Source organism: Gracilinanus agilis, chromosome 3 (genome assembly GCF_016433145.1).
Source record: "Gracilinanus agilis isolate LMUSP501 chromosome 3, AgileGrace, whole genome shotgun sequence".
In the NCBI taxonomy this organism is placed as follows: Eukaryota; Metazoa; Chordata; class Mammalia; order Didelphimorphia; family Didelphidae; genus Gracilinanus; species Gracilinanus agilis.
The window spans coordinates 224,405,786-224,422,104 of NC_058132.1; the positions used below are offsets into that span (position 1 = coordinate 224,405,786).

Sequence of the window (16,319 nt, forward strand, 5' to 3'; positions counted from 1 at the left end):
CCAGAATCACACATTTAGTAAGTGTCTGAGGCCAAATTTAAACTTGGGAAAATTAGTCTTCCTGACTCCAGACCCAACACTCTATTCACTGTGCCACCTAGCTGCCCTAATCAATTCATTATCATCTCTCTATACCACAGCAGATAGAGTGCTGGGTTGGGAGTCAAGAAGACTTGAATTCGAATGTAACTTTAGACACTTATTACCTGTCTGACCCTGGTCAAGTTCCTTAACTGGGCACGTTTACCTCAGTTTCCTCATCTGTAAAGTGAGGTGGAAAAGGAAATGGCAAATTACTCCAGCAGCATAGCATCTTTACTAAGAAAACCCCAAAATGCGTCACAAGGAGCCAGACAAACTCAAAATCACTAAACAACAAAGCACACCTTCCTAACTTTCCTATTTCTGATGAAAGCATTTATATCCTTGTAGTCAACCAGGTTCACAACCCTTAAGTCATCCTGTTATTTCTCATATTCACCCCTTATATTCAGTTCACTGACAAAATTCTTTCAATCTGACCTCCACAGCATTTGTTATTTTCATTGCTTTATCTCCACTCACTCTCAATTTCCCTCAAACCAAGGACTATCCCAGTTCAGGCTTAGATCTACTTTCTCCTGGACTATTGAAATAGCATCTTAATTGGTCTCCTTCCCTTCAGGCTTTCCTTGCTGAGCTCTCCTCCACATAGCAGCCAGATTGATATTCAGAAAATGAAAATATTTTGTTGTTTTTTGCTCTTCTTGCTTGATTTCTTACCAAATGTCCTTTTGGAGTGGTTTGCCATTTCCTTCTCCCTCTCATTTTATGAATGAGGAAACTGAGGCCAATGGTTGCTGAGGATCATACAGCTAATAAGTGTCTGAGGCCAAATTATAGCTCACAAAGCCGAATCTTTCTGACTCAAGGTGCAGCACTCATCTATTGTGCCACCTCACTGCTGTGAAGTTTCTTACTCAAGAAGGTCTAATTGCTTTCTATTATGTCTGGACAAAATAAAAACTTTTCTGCTGCCTGGTATTTAAAGTGCTTCACATTCTCACTCCATCCTGTCTTTCAAAGCTGGTAACATATCGCTTCCCTTTCCCACACTTTATGTTCTAACCAAATTGCCATTACTATTCTCTATGTACAACTTTTCATCTCCCACCTGGGTGTATTAATTAAAATTTTGAACGCTTGGACTCCATCTCCCAAAATTCCTTTTCCCTTTTGTGTACAAGTGTCATTACGATGTGTGTATATAGTTTCGGGGTCTCCTCCCCCTCATTCTCTTCTTCCACATTTGCAGTTTGGGTGAGCTCCCTCTGAACTCTAGCTTTTTTTAGTCTCCCTTTTGCTTTGAGTTAAATTTAATAAATCTTATTAAATATAATACTTGGAGTACTGAATATTAATTTTAAAATCTACATGGCTGTCTTTGCATAGGTTATCTCCGGTGCCTGAAAGGTCTGTCCTCTCTTCTTCTTCAGAATCTCTAGTTTCCTTAAAAACAGAGCTTATTTCTTCTAGAAAACTTTTCACAGTCCTCATAGTTGTTAGTAGAGTTCTACCCCCACTGATTTTGCTTTGTATTTACTCTGTGCATATTTCTTAGGTCGCATATATGTACATGTGGTTTCCACATATGAACATGTGGTTAATGAAAAGCATATTCCTTTAAAAACAGGCAATCTATTGCTTTCTTCATTAACCTCTAGAGCAATAGAAAGAAATAGACTGCTCCCTCTTCTCAGGTTAGTGAGTTGTCATTGCTACCTAAACCACTGTTACAACTTTTACTTTCTGCTTAGTAGGGTTATAAAGGCAAAAGAGCGAAAATGGCAGCTTACCCGGTATGTAGGAAGTTTTCCCTGGGCTAATTTGTCATACTAAAATTGGTGAACTTACTAGAGCTATAAAGGGGAAAGCAAGTGAAGCTATAAGTAACTGTGCCACAATTTATAAAATATGAAAGTAGTTTTTAGTTAGGGCATGGTTCTTTAGTTTAATTTAGCTGTGTTCTGGCTTTTTTGGTATCATGGGCCCTGTTGGCAATCTGGTGAAGCCTAAGGAATCCTCAGAATAAATTATGTTTAATTGTATAAAAAGAAGTACATAGATTTGTGGAGGAAACAAATTATATTGAAATATATTTATCAATTTTTTTAAAACCAAGTTCATGGACTACGGGTTAAGAATCCCTGAATATATAAGGGGAAAGAAAGAGAATAAGACTTTTAGAGTGCCTACTACATGCCAGGGACTGCACTAAGTGCTTTACAAATATTATCTCATTTGTTTCTAACAACATCCTCTGGGATGCAGGTGCTATTTTGATCTCCATTTTACAGTTGGGGAAACTAAGGCTACTTTCCCAGTATCATACAGTTAGTAAGGGTCCAAGGCTGTATTTATACTCAGGTCTTCCTGACTTTAGGCCCAGACTCTTATCCTTTACCACCTAGAGAGTGATTACTATTGATGGTGAAAGTAAGCTTGCCTCTGAGTCAACTGGGATGAACTAAATGGAAGGAACTAGTCTTTGTAAACCTTTAGCAGAGAAAAGAAATGATGCAACTGCAGCTGAGTATATGACTCAGTACTTTCTCTCCTGTAGATGTTGTGTACTCCATCCAGTACAAGGCACTGCCCTATTGGGAATGCAGAAGCAGTTGTGAGCAATCTCTTTCCCCAACCACTCTCCTGAAATCTTGTATGCCTTCGCTGTGTTTGCTATGTGTTGAGTGTCAGCTACCTGGAAGGGAATCTATGACGCCATATTTGGCAAATCTAGTCAAGAGTCTATATCACCCTTAAGGTCAGGGGTTCTTAACCTTTTGTGTGTCTGTCATGGTCCTGTTTGGCAATCTTGTGAAGCCCTTCTCAAAATGTTTGTCGCCTACATTTATGATCAGAAACAATGCTAAGTTTTTTATTAGAGGTTAATAAAAATAAAGCTATCTGTATTTTTTTCTATCCAATTCATAGACTCCCTGAAATTTATCCATTGAGCCTTTGGGGTTTTGTGGACCCCAAGTTAAAAAACCCTGTTCTGAGGGTATGTTTGAGGAAGCCCTGGATACAAAGAGTTCTACTAATAATAGCAATCCTTCTCCTTAAGTAACCTAGCTAATTGTTATTTTAGAATTCTGGAAATAGTGACATTGTTAAATTCAAAGCACTGGGGTCCCCATAACCTCACACTGCAGACTGATCAAAGGAGCCATATCAGGCTCATCTCACTCTGCATTTTTGGCATCCTATTCTCCCCATTACTCTGAGACTAGCTGCCATTCATCTCTAAGTAGCTCATCATCATACTCTCTTCCCTTGGTCTTTCTCCTTTCTACCTTTCCACTAATACCCAGAGCATAGTATGCAAATAATCAATACAATGTAAAATTCATGACAATAGGGACTATTATTTATTTTTTATCCCCAGCACCTAGCACAAAATCTGGTACACAGAAGACCCTTAATGAATGTTTATTGATTAATTAGACCTCCCACCCCATAAGAAGCAGCTCTGATTCTTCCTGTTGGGAAGTTCAAATAGCATTCAGAAGCCCTCCCCTATCTCAGGGACAGTAACATTGGAGGAAATAATGACAAATAGCTTTTTTCTAGGACTGGTATAAAATGAAGAATACATAGGAAGCAGTAAACCACAAGCATAATCAAATTTTGGAGATCAAATAGACTGCCAGAAGAAAACTCCTTGGTTGGCAAGCAAACATCTGGATAGGAAATAATGAGTACTCTTCCCCATTAGCGGTAGAAGCTCTTATTGCCTTTAAACTTTGTTTTCAACCTTTGTTTTTTTCTATATTTAGAGAAATGTATGATTCAATTCAAGAAGGTACTTATTAAATATTTTGTATGAGTAAGGCATTGGGCCAGATCCTAGGGACCTAAGAAACAAAATAAAAAACTAGCCCCTCTTCTCAAACTAAAATGATCCAAGCTAGAATGCCCCAGCTATCTCTGGAAGCATGACACAGAACAGAGAGTACTGGATTTACAGCTAGAGGACCAAGTTTTAAAACCTGGCTCCCATACTTACTACCTGTATAACTTGGGGCAAATGACCTCACTCCTCTGAAATCCTCATCTGTAGAATAAAAGTTGTAGAATAAGTGATTTCCTGAGTCCCTTCCAGCTTTAAATATATGACTCGTTAACCTTTTAACATGTCTCCTTCTATGAATATAAGAAATAGAGTAAAAAAAATATATTTGAATCAAACAGGTTTTACTACTGAAGAGGCAACAGAAACAAGCAAGGGCCTGGTCCCTTTCCTTCTTTCTTAAGGCATTTTGGTTGTCATTGATATAAGACTCAATAAATGTTTGCTGCATGAATGAAGAACAAACACCCACTAAGGAAGGGCATCTAGATTAACCACTATGTAAACATGCTGGCAGGAAATCTCTTTCCCCCACAGGGCAACACTTAGAAGGTAGATCTCATTCAATGCAAGGAAACGGAGATGAAGTCTCTCTGGCACAAAATGGTTTCTTGTCACCATTTCATGCCAGACTGCATATTTGTGAAGCAGTTTGAAAATGGGAGGGAGTAGGAAAGGAAGGGGGTAAAAAATTTAATTAGTGGCCTATGTAGCAAGCGCCAATGGAACAGGGCTTGGGTTCCCAGAGGTCATTGGTAAGAAGAACCAATTCAAAAGTTCTGCTAATTTAAACAGAATATTTATGGACTGTCATTTGAGACATCTAATGTTCCAGGAAACATTTCCATAGAAAACCTTTTTAAGCTGAATTCAGTCAGTTTTCAAGAATTACTTTCTTGAATTAGGCTTTAGGCTCCAGGGGGAAATGTAAAAGGCAGAAAAAAGCTTCTAGCCTCTCTGGAAAGATAGGGCCAGGGTAACCTGCCTCTTCTTTCTTTCTGTACCCAGCTGTTTATTCCCAATTCCTCCTATTATTACATGTTTCTTCTTGGTAGAGGGGTTATTTTCTAGCTAACAACAGGTGAGGAGACATTGTTGAAATGGTGGTCCAAAATTTCTAACTGAATCTAATATGCCTACCTTGGGTCACATCTCATTAGATTATCTTTATATGTGAATATAAGTTAAAATGTTATGAATAAGTTTTTTCTGTATCAAGATTTTACTGATGCATTAGCTCTTATCTATGCAAATATATTACCACTAGAAACTAAGATAATAAAAACCCATGCAAATAATCAGCCAGTATTGTTCCATTACAATCATTCTAGAACTGAAATTATTATGTATATTTCAGATGCTAGTGCTTTTTCCAATTTAAACTGAAACAATTCTTGAATAATGCCATTAAAGGCTTCTCAGGGAGTGTAGAAACATGAGAATTAGATTTCTTTCACTTTATTTTAATTTTATGACTAATAATAACATTTATAGTCATACAAGCAGGGATAAGGGTAATCAAATCTCACATTTTATGGCTGGAGCTGATAGCTAGAGGGATAAGGAAGAATTCCTCCCCCCCCCCCCCTTCCCTGCCCTAGTTTAATTAGCAAAACTCAAGATGCAGTGGCTACCTTGTCCTTTAGAAAAATCCAAAGCTTCCAGTTATTCCAACAAAATGCCAGATTTGATGGGCTTGGCCTCTTATTTGAAATGTTCTTTTCTGAAATCAAAGCTCTGGTCAATTTAACATAGATTAAAGTAGCTAGAAATGTTTAACTAGGTCATCATGTTCTACTGAACTTGGATATGGAACATGTCCTTAACATTCCTCCAAATCTGCTGTACAAGCCTATCACTTTTAGCCAACATTATTTTTTTCAGCCTCTGTCTCAGTGGCTATTAAACCAGAGAGAGAGAAGACCTAGAGACATCTCATGTTCTCATTTCTGCCATGAAGAAACTATGACAACAGGGGAGGAGAGTATGGCATTTGCTAAATGGCATGAATTCAGACTAAATTCCAGGCTGAACTGGTTCTTTGGAAATGCTTTTCTGTTTTTTGTTTTTTTTTTCTCCTCACAAAATGGGTTTTTTTTTCCTGTTAAGATAAGGAAATGAAATATTTGAAATAAATAGCTTCCTTAGAACCAACTCTAATCAATGCATAGAATAGTCCCATTTTGACTTCAAATTTTCAACATTAATTTCTATCCAGGTCTTGATGTGAAAACATAATAGGAAGCAAGATATTTTGTCTTTTTCTATTTTTAATTTAATCAAATCTCACACATAATAGTGTGGCATCCTGAGAACACCTCTCTAGGACACATATAGATCCTTACAGACAGCTACCCTAGATTCAAAGTTTTCCAGGTTTCTATATCTGCTCAAAACCATAAATCACAAGCTACCAACGATATGTTTATTGTTACTAGTTATTCAGAGGACGCACAATTCAAAGCAAAGATGTTTAATGAAAAACCATAGTAAGAAAAGTAGCGATAGATATTCCCTCTCTTTACCTGGGGCTCACACTATCCCACAAATAAACAAAACCAGCATTAGAAAGAGAGGATATACCCAAGTTTATAATCTGGGGGCCCCCAACACTTGACAGAACCCACATTGAGAACAAATGTAACCAGAGCACATGTGGGGAGGAATAACTCATAACTCCATTGATGCAGGGCCACTGATTTCTTCTGAGGATGTCATCATGTTGCTCCCACTGGTTTCATGTAGCATTAAGTCTTTGCCAGGCATGATAGCCTCTGCCAGGCATGCAATTTCTGCCAAGCATATAAGTGTGGTGAGTAGTCTCTGCTGGACATTACTCTCAGTCAGTCTCATAGGGCTGCTGCTCTACAATGCTCCCCTATTCTCCTGGTGTCTACTGCCAACCATAACTATAGAGAATTAGATTGTAGAACTTCTGGCCTCAGGTAAAATTCTTATCTACAGTGCCACCTTTTTCTCAGAAGAGAAGGAGAATCTGCCATCTCTCTTCTAACTTAAAGCCAGAAGGTTTATACTACAACTCACTTTGAAGGGCACAGTCCCCACACCACAAACCTTTGATCATTTCCCTCTAATAAGGAGACATTGTCATAGGGAGAGGTCTCAGGACTTACTTAGAATCTATCTGATAAGGAGTTAGAAAGTCTTTACAGTTCTACCTCAATGTCTTTAATCAGTCTCAGTTTATTTATTATCCTTCCCCAATCTAACAAGTTCTCTCTGGGTCAGAGCCCTGGTCCCCCCAACTTCATAAATTTAGACTATGGACTGAGTTCTTTAGACTTCAAAGGTTTTTCTAGTCTAACTCCTCTCTTTTATAAATGAGAAACTAAAATCCTACAGATAGCAAGTAGTAAAAGAAAGATTCAAATTCCTTCAAAACAAATTCTGCACACTGCTGGACCTTTTTTGTCTTGCAAAGTAATGAGATAGCAAATATACAGGAACAAAAGTGAAGACTTGTCACATTCTTAACTTCATTATGTACTTTATACAAAATTCTCTCATCCTAATGATTCCCCATGCTACAAATATATCACCTTGCAATCTTTTCAGGCCCCAGTCTCTGGTAAAAAACAGGAGGACCCAAGTTAAGTACTCACAAGCTGGCGAACATCTGTGTGTATGTTCTGGTGAACATTTAACCAAGGAGTTAAATTTGGTTCAATAATGAAATTTTCTTATACCGTTTTTAAATGTGAGGTATGTCCATCTTATCTAAATATCACCTAAAACTAGACAATTTGGCTTTCTTTTCATGGGAAACAAGAAACAGGAGAAAGCTGAAATGTTGATCTAATTGAAAAAAATAATAAAAACAATAAGAAGCACAAGCCTTTTGCCTATTCTAGGAGATTTGCCCCTTTCCTGCTCTCTTTTCCGTTTGAGTGATGTATCATTTATACCTCTTGGAAACACCTTCATATCTTCACTGATAGCCTGCTATTGTCCTCCTTGTCTGAAGACTCTCCTCACAATAATCCATCTTCCTCATAGTCATCAAAGTGATTTCCATGAATCACAGGTCTGACTATAATAATACTATCTCCTCAAAGCCACAGTGGTTGTCTATTACCTAGAGGATCAAAGTAAAATTCCTCTGGCCTTTTAAACTCTTCACAAGGTCCCTTCCTTTGTTTCCACCTTTATTATTCATTTAGCACTATATACAAACTAGCCTTCTTGCTTTTGCTCCTATATGATACAACATTTCCTCTACATATCTTGTACTCTTTAGCCCTCTTGTCTCAAATGCTCAAGCAATTATAACTTGTACTAACTTTAATTATGAAAAATATAAAAAAACATATTAAAATGAAATTATTTTAAACCATTACCTAGTTAAGTATGTTTCTATAAAAATTACAATGCTATGAAATGTTTACTAGATCACATACACTTATTATATTTGTAAGTTAACATTATAACTCTTTAAAAGTATCTTATTTCTAAAACATTTCTCTTAAGAAGCTCTTAGAGTGGTAATAGTTAAGGTTTCAACCAGTAGAGTTATTTGGTTGGCTTGACTCTCAATGACCCAGACATACTTCATTGCTGAACCTGTCATTTTTTATACTCATTTATATTTTGTTGTTGTACATTACCCTACAGTCTACATTTCAGAGTGCTATCAATAGCCCATGTGCCTGGGCTCAATTGATTAACAGCTGCTCTGAAGAGATTTTCTACTTCCATGTGGTGAATCAGGAGGGATGCTGGACTCCACAAAAGTATTCAGCTATGGCCGCACTATGACATTCTCTCTCATAATATGCTTCTATTCAGTGTTTGATGTAGGGAAAGGATAAGAAATGGAAAACACCCTGAAAAACCATGATGTGGGAAAAGAGTTAAAGCTGAAAATAGCCTGAAAATTGGCTTTTGAGCTATATATCTTTGTGCTAAAAAAAAAAAAAGAATCTGAGTTTTTTTGGCAAGTGCCAAAGGCAAGGAGGGAAAAAAAGTACTAATTATATATGTTTGAAAAATATAAAGACTGAAATCATATTGTAAGACTCGAAATGTTATTTTAAAAACTTCTATATCTGCAGGTGTGGGAAAGCACTGAATGGTTACCCTCACATTGAGTGGAAATGGTGAATGAAGTCTTATAGGAGAAGATCCAAGTAGCAATCATTGCTGGTTCATTACTTCAACCATGGGGCAGACCTGGCCCCACTGCTAAAGCTTTCCTTCCACAGCTTGTGCACAGTTTGACCATTGTAACCACTGACTGCACAGCAATAAGCTGACAGTCAACTTCAGCCTGCTCCTTAGGAGGTGTCATGGGTATGAGCCCTTCCTGGGTGGTCTTGGCACTACATGGGTCTGGGTTCTTAACCTGTTTTGTGTCATATGGCCCTTTAGCAATCCAGCGAAGCCTATGGGCCCTTTCTCTGAGTAATGCTTTGGAACATATGAAATAATATTCATAAGATTACAAAGGACAACAATTATCAAAACATTATTTAAAATATCCTGATTTTTAAAAAAATTAAGTTCATGTGCCCTAGATTAATTAGGTTGCTATATACTGCTTCAGTTTGCCAATGACAGCTGTAATATTATAGAGTTCATAGGAAGACTGAAAAGCAAAAGAAACCAATGAAGAAACATTTGTGTCCATCCCAACGGGAGATAACGGGGCAGCAAAATATAGGATTTTTTTTCTTTCTCTGTAACTTTCATTTCAAATAGCAATTTTCTCCAGGAAAAAGAACACTATGTTCTTCCAGTTTGCATCCATTGCAAGTGTGTGAGGGTGGGAAGCATATATGTTTGCGTGTATGTATATTTATACTTAATTGTTTTTTTGCTTGAGTGCCACTCATTTGCCAAATGTCCCAGTATCTAATCTCCAAGGGCTTGTAGGTTCTTCACTGTAAAACAGAAGTTTGGATACATGCCTAATGGGAATGACGTGGAACTTTACATTATATTGCTCTTGTTCCCCATTAGCTCAAAGTTCTTTTTTCATTACATTATTAGTATTGCCTATTTTCTATGTAGTTAGCATTTTATATGCTGATGAATCCAATATTTCACTGATAAGAGGATATCCTTTAATACTTACACACACATGTGCACACACACATACATACATTGAATAGTATCTCCAGGCTAAATATATCTGTATTAAATCCAATAAAGGCACATATTCAGGTCTGAGTGTTGGAAATTTACCCACTACCACATGTATACAAAAGTCCCTGTACAAGAAAGTACTGAATATATTTACCAAGTGTAATTAACAGCTTAATGCTTTACAAAATGAGCATAAAAATATTGCAGATGGTGCTTAGACATTAAATGTGTAGATGTCGCATACATCCTCTTAAGCACAAGTAATGCTTGGTTCGCCTGAATTGCTGACTGAGGCAGGCATCTTCTTTCCTTTGATGAATGTGCTTATCTCTCATTAACACTAATGGAAATTACATGTAGACGCTACAGAAAAATTATAACCCTATGTGTGGAAATCGTTTATTTTAGAAATACACTAATTTATTCCACTACCTAATCACTGCTGGCCAGTTTTTCAATTGTGATATAGGACAGTGGTTCTTTGTTGAGATAGAGGAAAGATACAATTCTCTACTGTGTTGGGCTTGGTCCTCGGGAATGTAATATCCCAGAGTTATTATACTCTCCTCTCATTCTGTGAGGCATTTGTCAATATAAATAAAGGTGAAACTCTGTTGTTAAAAAATAAATACTCGAGGGCAAAAAGTAATTATACTTTCAAGTCTCTACGAAAGCATGAGTGACCAAACAAAACTTATAATTGCTCCATTACATCTATTTCATAGTTATTTAAATGTTTTTAATTTTAAAAAAAAAGAGTTAGCATATACCTCAGATAAGTCATTTTAGGTCAAAACACTTTTTTCTTTCTCATCAGTTTAAATTCTATATAGCAATTTATATATGTGCTAAAATTCAAACATTAAAATGAACTCAATATTAATCTTCACCACATACCATGAAAATATCAATGTGAGTGTATATATAAATCTTGCTGACTCATCTTTATTTTTTAAAAAAGAGGGGGGTAGGGATTCTAGCAATCCTTAAAGCACTCAGTTAATTCATAAGCTGGAAAGAAAGCATTTATTGACAATTTTCATTTGGTTTGAGAAACATTTATTTATAACAATTGAGTAACCTCCCTCCCCCACTTTGCCTTTCAAGCTCCCCTAGTTAGAAAGTATCAAGGCATCACAAGCAATTTAATCTTAGGGACATTATGTTGGGATTTTGAGAGGCAGAAAAATGGGCTCTTTTCATGGGTTATTTTATGATCAATGTACAGTCTCTTTAAGCCAAATTAAAGCTGTCTGACAACTTATAGATACATCACTGGCTGTTAAAGATGTAGGAGATTACATAAAAGCATGAAAAGTACTGAATAATTTCACAGCTTCATCGCCAAACACAATTGGGAGAACCAACATTATTTCAATCCACTCCCTACACACACACACACACACACACACACACACACACACACACACACACACTCCTTTTCTTAGGAATGACCTGTTGTTTTGTTCTTGTCCTTTTAAATAGTCTTGCCTGTGGCTTTGCTTCTTACTGTTCCTTGCTCTATCTTACTTCACCTTAAGATCATATTCATAGGGTGTCCGTTTGTTATCTGTGTTCACAGAGAATGCTAACAAATTAGAAGAAAGTGCCAGAGGACTCTACATTCCTTGTCCTGAACATTACAATGGTTTCTGCCTACATGGGAAGTGTGAACATTCAATTAATATGCTGGAGCCATCTTGCAGGTAACACTTTTCTCTTGAACTTTTAAAAATTAGTAAACCGAAGATAAAAAAGGGGATTAAATTCAAGTATCTTGGATGCAGGGCCAGCACTCTGCTTTTAATAGGTAATCTCTGACAAGTATCATGTCCTCCCTCCAACTAAAACATTCCAAAACACAAGTTACTTATCCTCCAGAGATAACATATCCTCCAGAGGTGAAGCCACATGAATCCCACTAATACAAGCAGAAATCATACTGTACACCCCTAACGTCCTGGGATGTATTTGTCCCTGGGGTTTTACTGCACATGACTTTGTAAGAAAGTTGTATTTTTTTCCTTCTATTCCTTATCTTTTTAAGGGTATTTTTTGCCTTCCTGGAATTATATCAATTAAATGATACCCAATCATTTTTCAAGTGTTGAGATTCTTCTAGTATAAAATTAGCCATATGCCCATTATTTCCAATCCAGTGTTGAGGCTGCTGGTGTGGAGCTAGTTAGTGATTTCTGAGGATAGGTCCCTCTGTCTGCAATGTAAGCCTTGTGGAAATGGCAAAAACCAAAAGGAAAATCAAATGTACTGAGATTTAAATTGTGATACAGATAGCATATAATGAAATAGACTCCTGATTGCTACCCAGTGAAAGCCATTCTCAATTTTGGTTGGGTTCCTTCACACCCCCACCTTGTCAAGTATCATCTTCCCTTAGTGCTTCCCTTCAATGAATACACTAACCCTTGCCTTTTAGTGAAGTCAGGCAAAAGGAACATAACTGAGAGGTTATTCGGGTTGTTATGTTACTCTTCAGGAGAGCTGCCATTATTGAACTATGTCTATTGCAGAAAGGGGAAAGGTCTTAGTCTATGTTTATAAAGAATTCAAAGAGTGAAGAACTAAAAAGGAGGTGCAAAATCAATGGCAAGTTCACCTCAGTGAATTCTGCTTTGATGTACACAGGTTCCTTATACTGTTGCCAGACAGCTCAGTTCTAATGTATGGGTTGTCATCCTTGTGCTCCCAAGTGTGATGCTATATTAGGTGATCAGCATTCATTCTCCTAGTTTGTTCTTCAGAACACTTATGGCCTCTATCATCATTACCTTTTAAAAAATATAATATATACAACTCTCCCACAGCATTAGTAATTTTGAATAAGCAGACTACTTTATGACCAGTAAAGCACATAAGTTACCTTTCGTGTTCTTCTATTCAGTGTATTTTCAGCATTTATTCTGGGCATAGAACTGGGAATTTATTATCCAAAGAACAAAGGAAAGTATCCCATTTGTTATATCCTAGTGTCATCAGAAACAAACCTTTTCCCAAGCAATCATGTTGACACAGGTTGATTAAAATTCTAGTTAAATAAAACTCATGGCTTACTTACAGAAATATGGAAAGAACGACCATCCCTAGGCACCCATTTGGCTTTCAATATTGTCTTCAAGGACAATTTTTTTTGTCTGGTCTCCTCTCCAAGGAAATCAATCCTGTGGATATAAAAAATTGACCTCATGCTTCCAGAAACAAACATTTATTTTTTTTTAAACCATTTGCAAAATAAACACCAAGCACCATGTTTACCAAGTACTTTTGTATAAAGTGTCATGAGACTTTAGATTTATGCTGGTGGCACATGCTGGTAGTTTCTACAGCTGAGGAGGCCAAGGCGAGTGTTTCACTTGAGCTCAGGCATTCTGAACTTAAGAAGGTTAATCTTCTCTGGTGTCTTTCACCAAAATGGTGAGCCCCTGGGAGCAAAGGGCTACTAAATTGCCTAAAGAGGAGTGAACTGGCTGAGGCTGGAAAAATGGAGTCAAAGCTTCTAGGACAGCAATGGGATGGGGCCCATGAGTGGTCACTGCATTTCTAGCCCAGGCAATATAGGGATACCCAATTTTAAGACAAAACAAAACAACCCTGACTCAATGCCATAGTTAACTGGGCAATATATCTCATTCTAGGTGTGATGCTGGCTATACTGGACAACACTGTGAAAAAAAGGACTACAGTGTTTTATACGTTGTTCCTGGTCCTGTACGATTTCAATATGTCTTAATTGCAGCTGTGATTGGAACCATCCAGATTGCCATCATTTGTGTTGTAGTCCTCTGCATTACAAGGTCAGTAACTGTATTCTTTGACAGTAGAAAATGAATAGACTTTTTTTTATTTCTCTCTACATTAGTCATAATGGCCTTTATTACTTGAATCCTTTGTTGGATGCTACAACTCATTTGCCCATTGTTTCAATATCAGTCCTCTAATGGCTTCTAGTTTCTTTGCTATAAAATAAGACTTTGGATACCTGACTCCTAGGAAAGACTTGGAACTTGAATTGCTCTCCAATAATGTAGAGAACTTTTTAAATTTAAAATAATATATTAATATATTATACATCATGTATAATATATTATGCATACTATATTAAGAAATAATATGCTATTATTATATATTATAAAATAAAATTTAAAATAAAAGTCATCAGTTATTACTTTTATTTCTTTTCCAAGCAGTTAGGAGCTTTCTCTCTGACACATTTTTATACTCTGGTAAATCCTGGATTTTACCAATATAAATATATTCTCTAGTCATGAGAATGTAAACCTTTCCAAACTTCAACCTATTCAGTGTTTGTTCAGTTTTACCCACAATTCCTCCAAGGACAATTTATGCAACAAACTTGAAACCTTTCTTTGTTATTTTAGCAGCTTGGGAGTACCAGTGTCCCACTTATTTGTAGTCTCTCATTCAGAATATAACAGGTACCATTATGCTACCCAACAATAGTTCTATTTGTACCATTGTTTTCTCTGGCTACTTCACGGAATTGCAGAATATCATAGTCGGAAGTAACTCAACAACTGGCTACTTGAATCCATTCCTGAACAAAAATCTCTTCTTTGATTTACCCCCAAAGTGGTCATCTAGCCTTTACTGGAAGGCCTCCAAAGGAGGGGAACCTCTCCTGAGGTGGTCCATTCTATTTATGGGTCATCCTAATTGTTAGGCAGTTTTTCATTATGCCAAATTCAAATACTACTTTTTTGTTGTTGTTGTTGTTGCAACTTTGACACATTTCTCTTGGTTCTGCTTTCTGGAATCAAATAAAGCCAGTCTAATTCATCTTCCTTATGAGAACCCTTCAAATACATGAAGACAACTATCATATCAGCTAGGTGATGCAGGAGGTAGAGCAACAGGTCTGAAGTCAGGAAGTCTCATCTTCCTGAGTTCAAATATGGCCTAATATGCTTTCTTAGGAGTATGACTCTGAGTAAGTCACTTAACCCTGATTGCCTCCATTTCCTAATCTGTAAAAATAATCTAGAGAAGAAAATGGCAAACCACTCTAGTTTCACAAAGAACAGGATATGATTGAAAAATGACAGGAAAACAATAACATCATGTCATTTTAAGTTTTTCATTCTTCTCTAAACACCCCTAATTCTTTCAACTAATCCTTTGATTAAGTTATCTCCAAGCTCTTCAATCTTTTTAGTTACCCTCCTCTGGACATTGCCCAATTTATCAGTTGTTCTTCCTAAAAGGTAGCTCCCAGGACTGGAAACAGTTGTCCAAATGTACTCCAATCAGAGCAGAGTGAATTGCAAACGTCACCTCTCTCTGCAAAATCTGTCTTTTGTCTATCTTACTACAAACTAAGATTGTATTAAATTACTTACCTAACTTTATCACAGTATTGACATATTGAGATTGCAGTACTCCCAAATACCCAGATTTGATTTTCAAATAATTGTCTAGTCATACCTACCCATGTTTTATATTTGTGATATTGAATTTTTAAATTTCCATATTAATATAATTCACATATATCATAGAATAATATAATACATAACATAATAATTCATATTACTTTTATCTCATTAAATTTGGTTCAGTATTCCATCAATCAACAAATATTTATTAAAACACACACTATGATCTAAGTCCTGACAAAATCTTTTTGCAACATGACTGTAATATGTAGAATGTTAGCTAGCTGACTTGGTCAGAATCCTTTCTTTATCCAATTCATTGTTAAAAAATATTAAACTACACAAGACCAAGCTCAGTTCCCTGGGGTACTATAGTCCTCTTTTCAAAGTGATATGACCATTACATATAGGCAGTTGTGGCACAGTGGTAAATAGAACTGAACCTGGAATCAGGAAGACATTCACTTCCTAGCAATGTGACTCTGGGCAAGCCACTTACCACTGCCACACTACATACCCCTGATGGCCTGACAAAAAAAGATCCAGTGGATCCCCAGGAAATGGAAATAGCGAACTATTCCAGCATCCTTGTCAAGAAAACTCTATGGATAGTTCTGATCTATGGAGTCCAAGTCAGACTCAAATGAATGACCAAACAGCAAAATACCTCATAAGTAGGAACTTAATAAATATTTGTTGGTTGATTTCCAAATCCTCCTACCTAGACTATCTTTCTAGCTAACATATCTCTATCTTTTCTCTGATAATAGCATGAAACATATGTTTGATGCTATGCTAAAAATCTAGATAAACTAATAAAATTCATAGTATCCTCATAGTAGCCTTATAACCCAGTTTTTAAGGAGAAATTAAAAAAGGAAAATGAGACTAAATGTATTTTATTTTAAATAAAA

The 16,319-nt window shown here is 36.6% G+C and overlaps 1 protein-coding gene across 1 annotated transcript in view; it reads left to right on the plus strand.

Moving 5' to 3' along the window:
• TMEFF2 (transmembrane protein with EGF like and two follistatin like domains 2) overlaps window positions 1-16,319 on the plus strand; it is a 324,024-nt gene that overhangs the window by 302,729 nt on the left and 4,976 nt on the right. Inside the window, exons 7-8 of the mRNA XM_044669072.1 lie at window positions 11,580-11,703; window positions 13,651-13,809. Coding sequence (XP_044525007.1) covers window positions 11,580-11,703; window positions 13,651-13,809 — 283 coding nt within the window. The remainder of the gene's footprint in view (window positions 1-11,579; window positions 11,704-13,650; window positions 13,810-16,319) is intronic.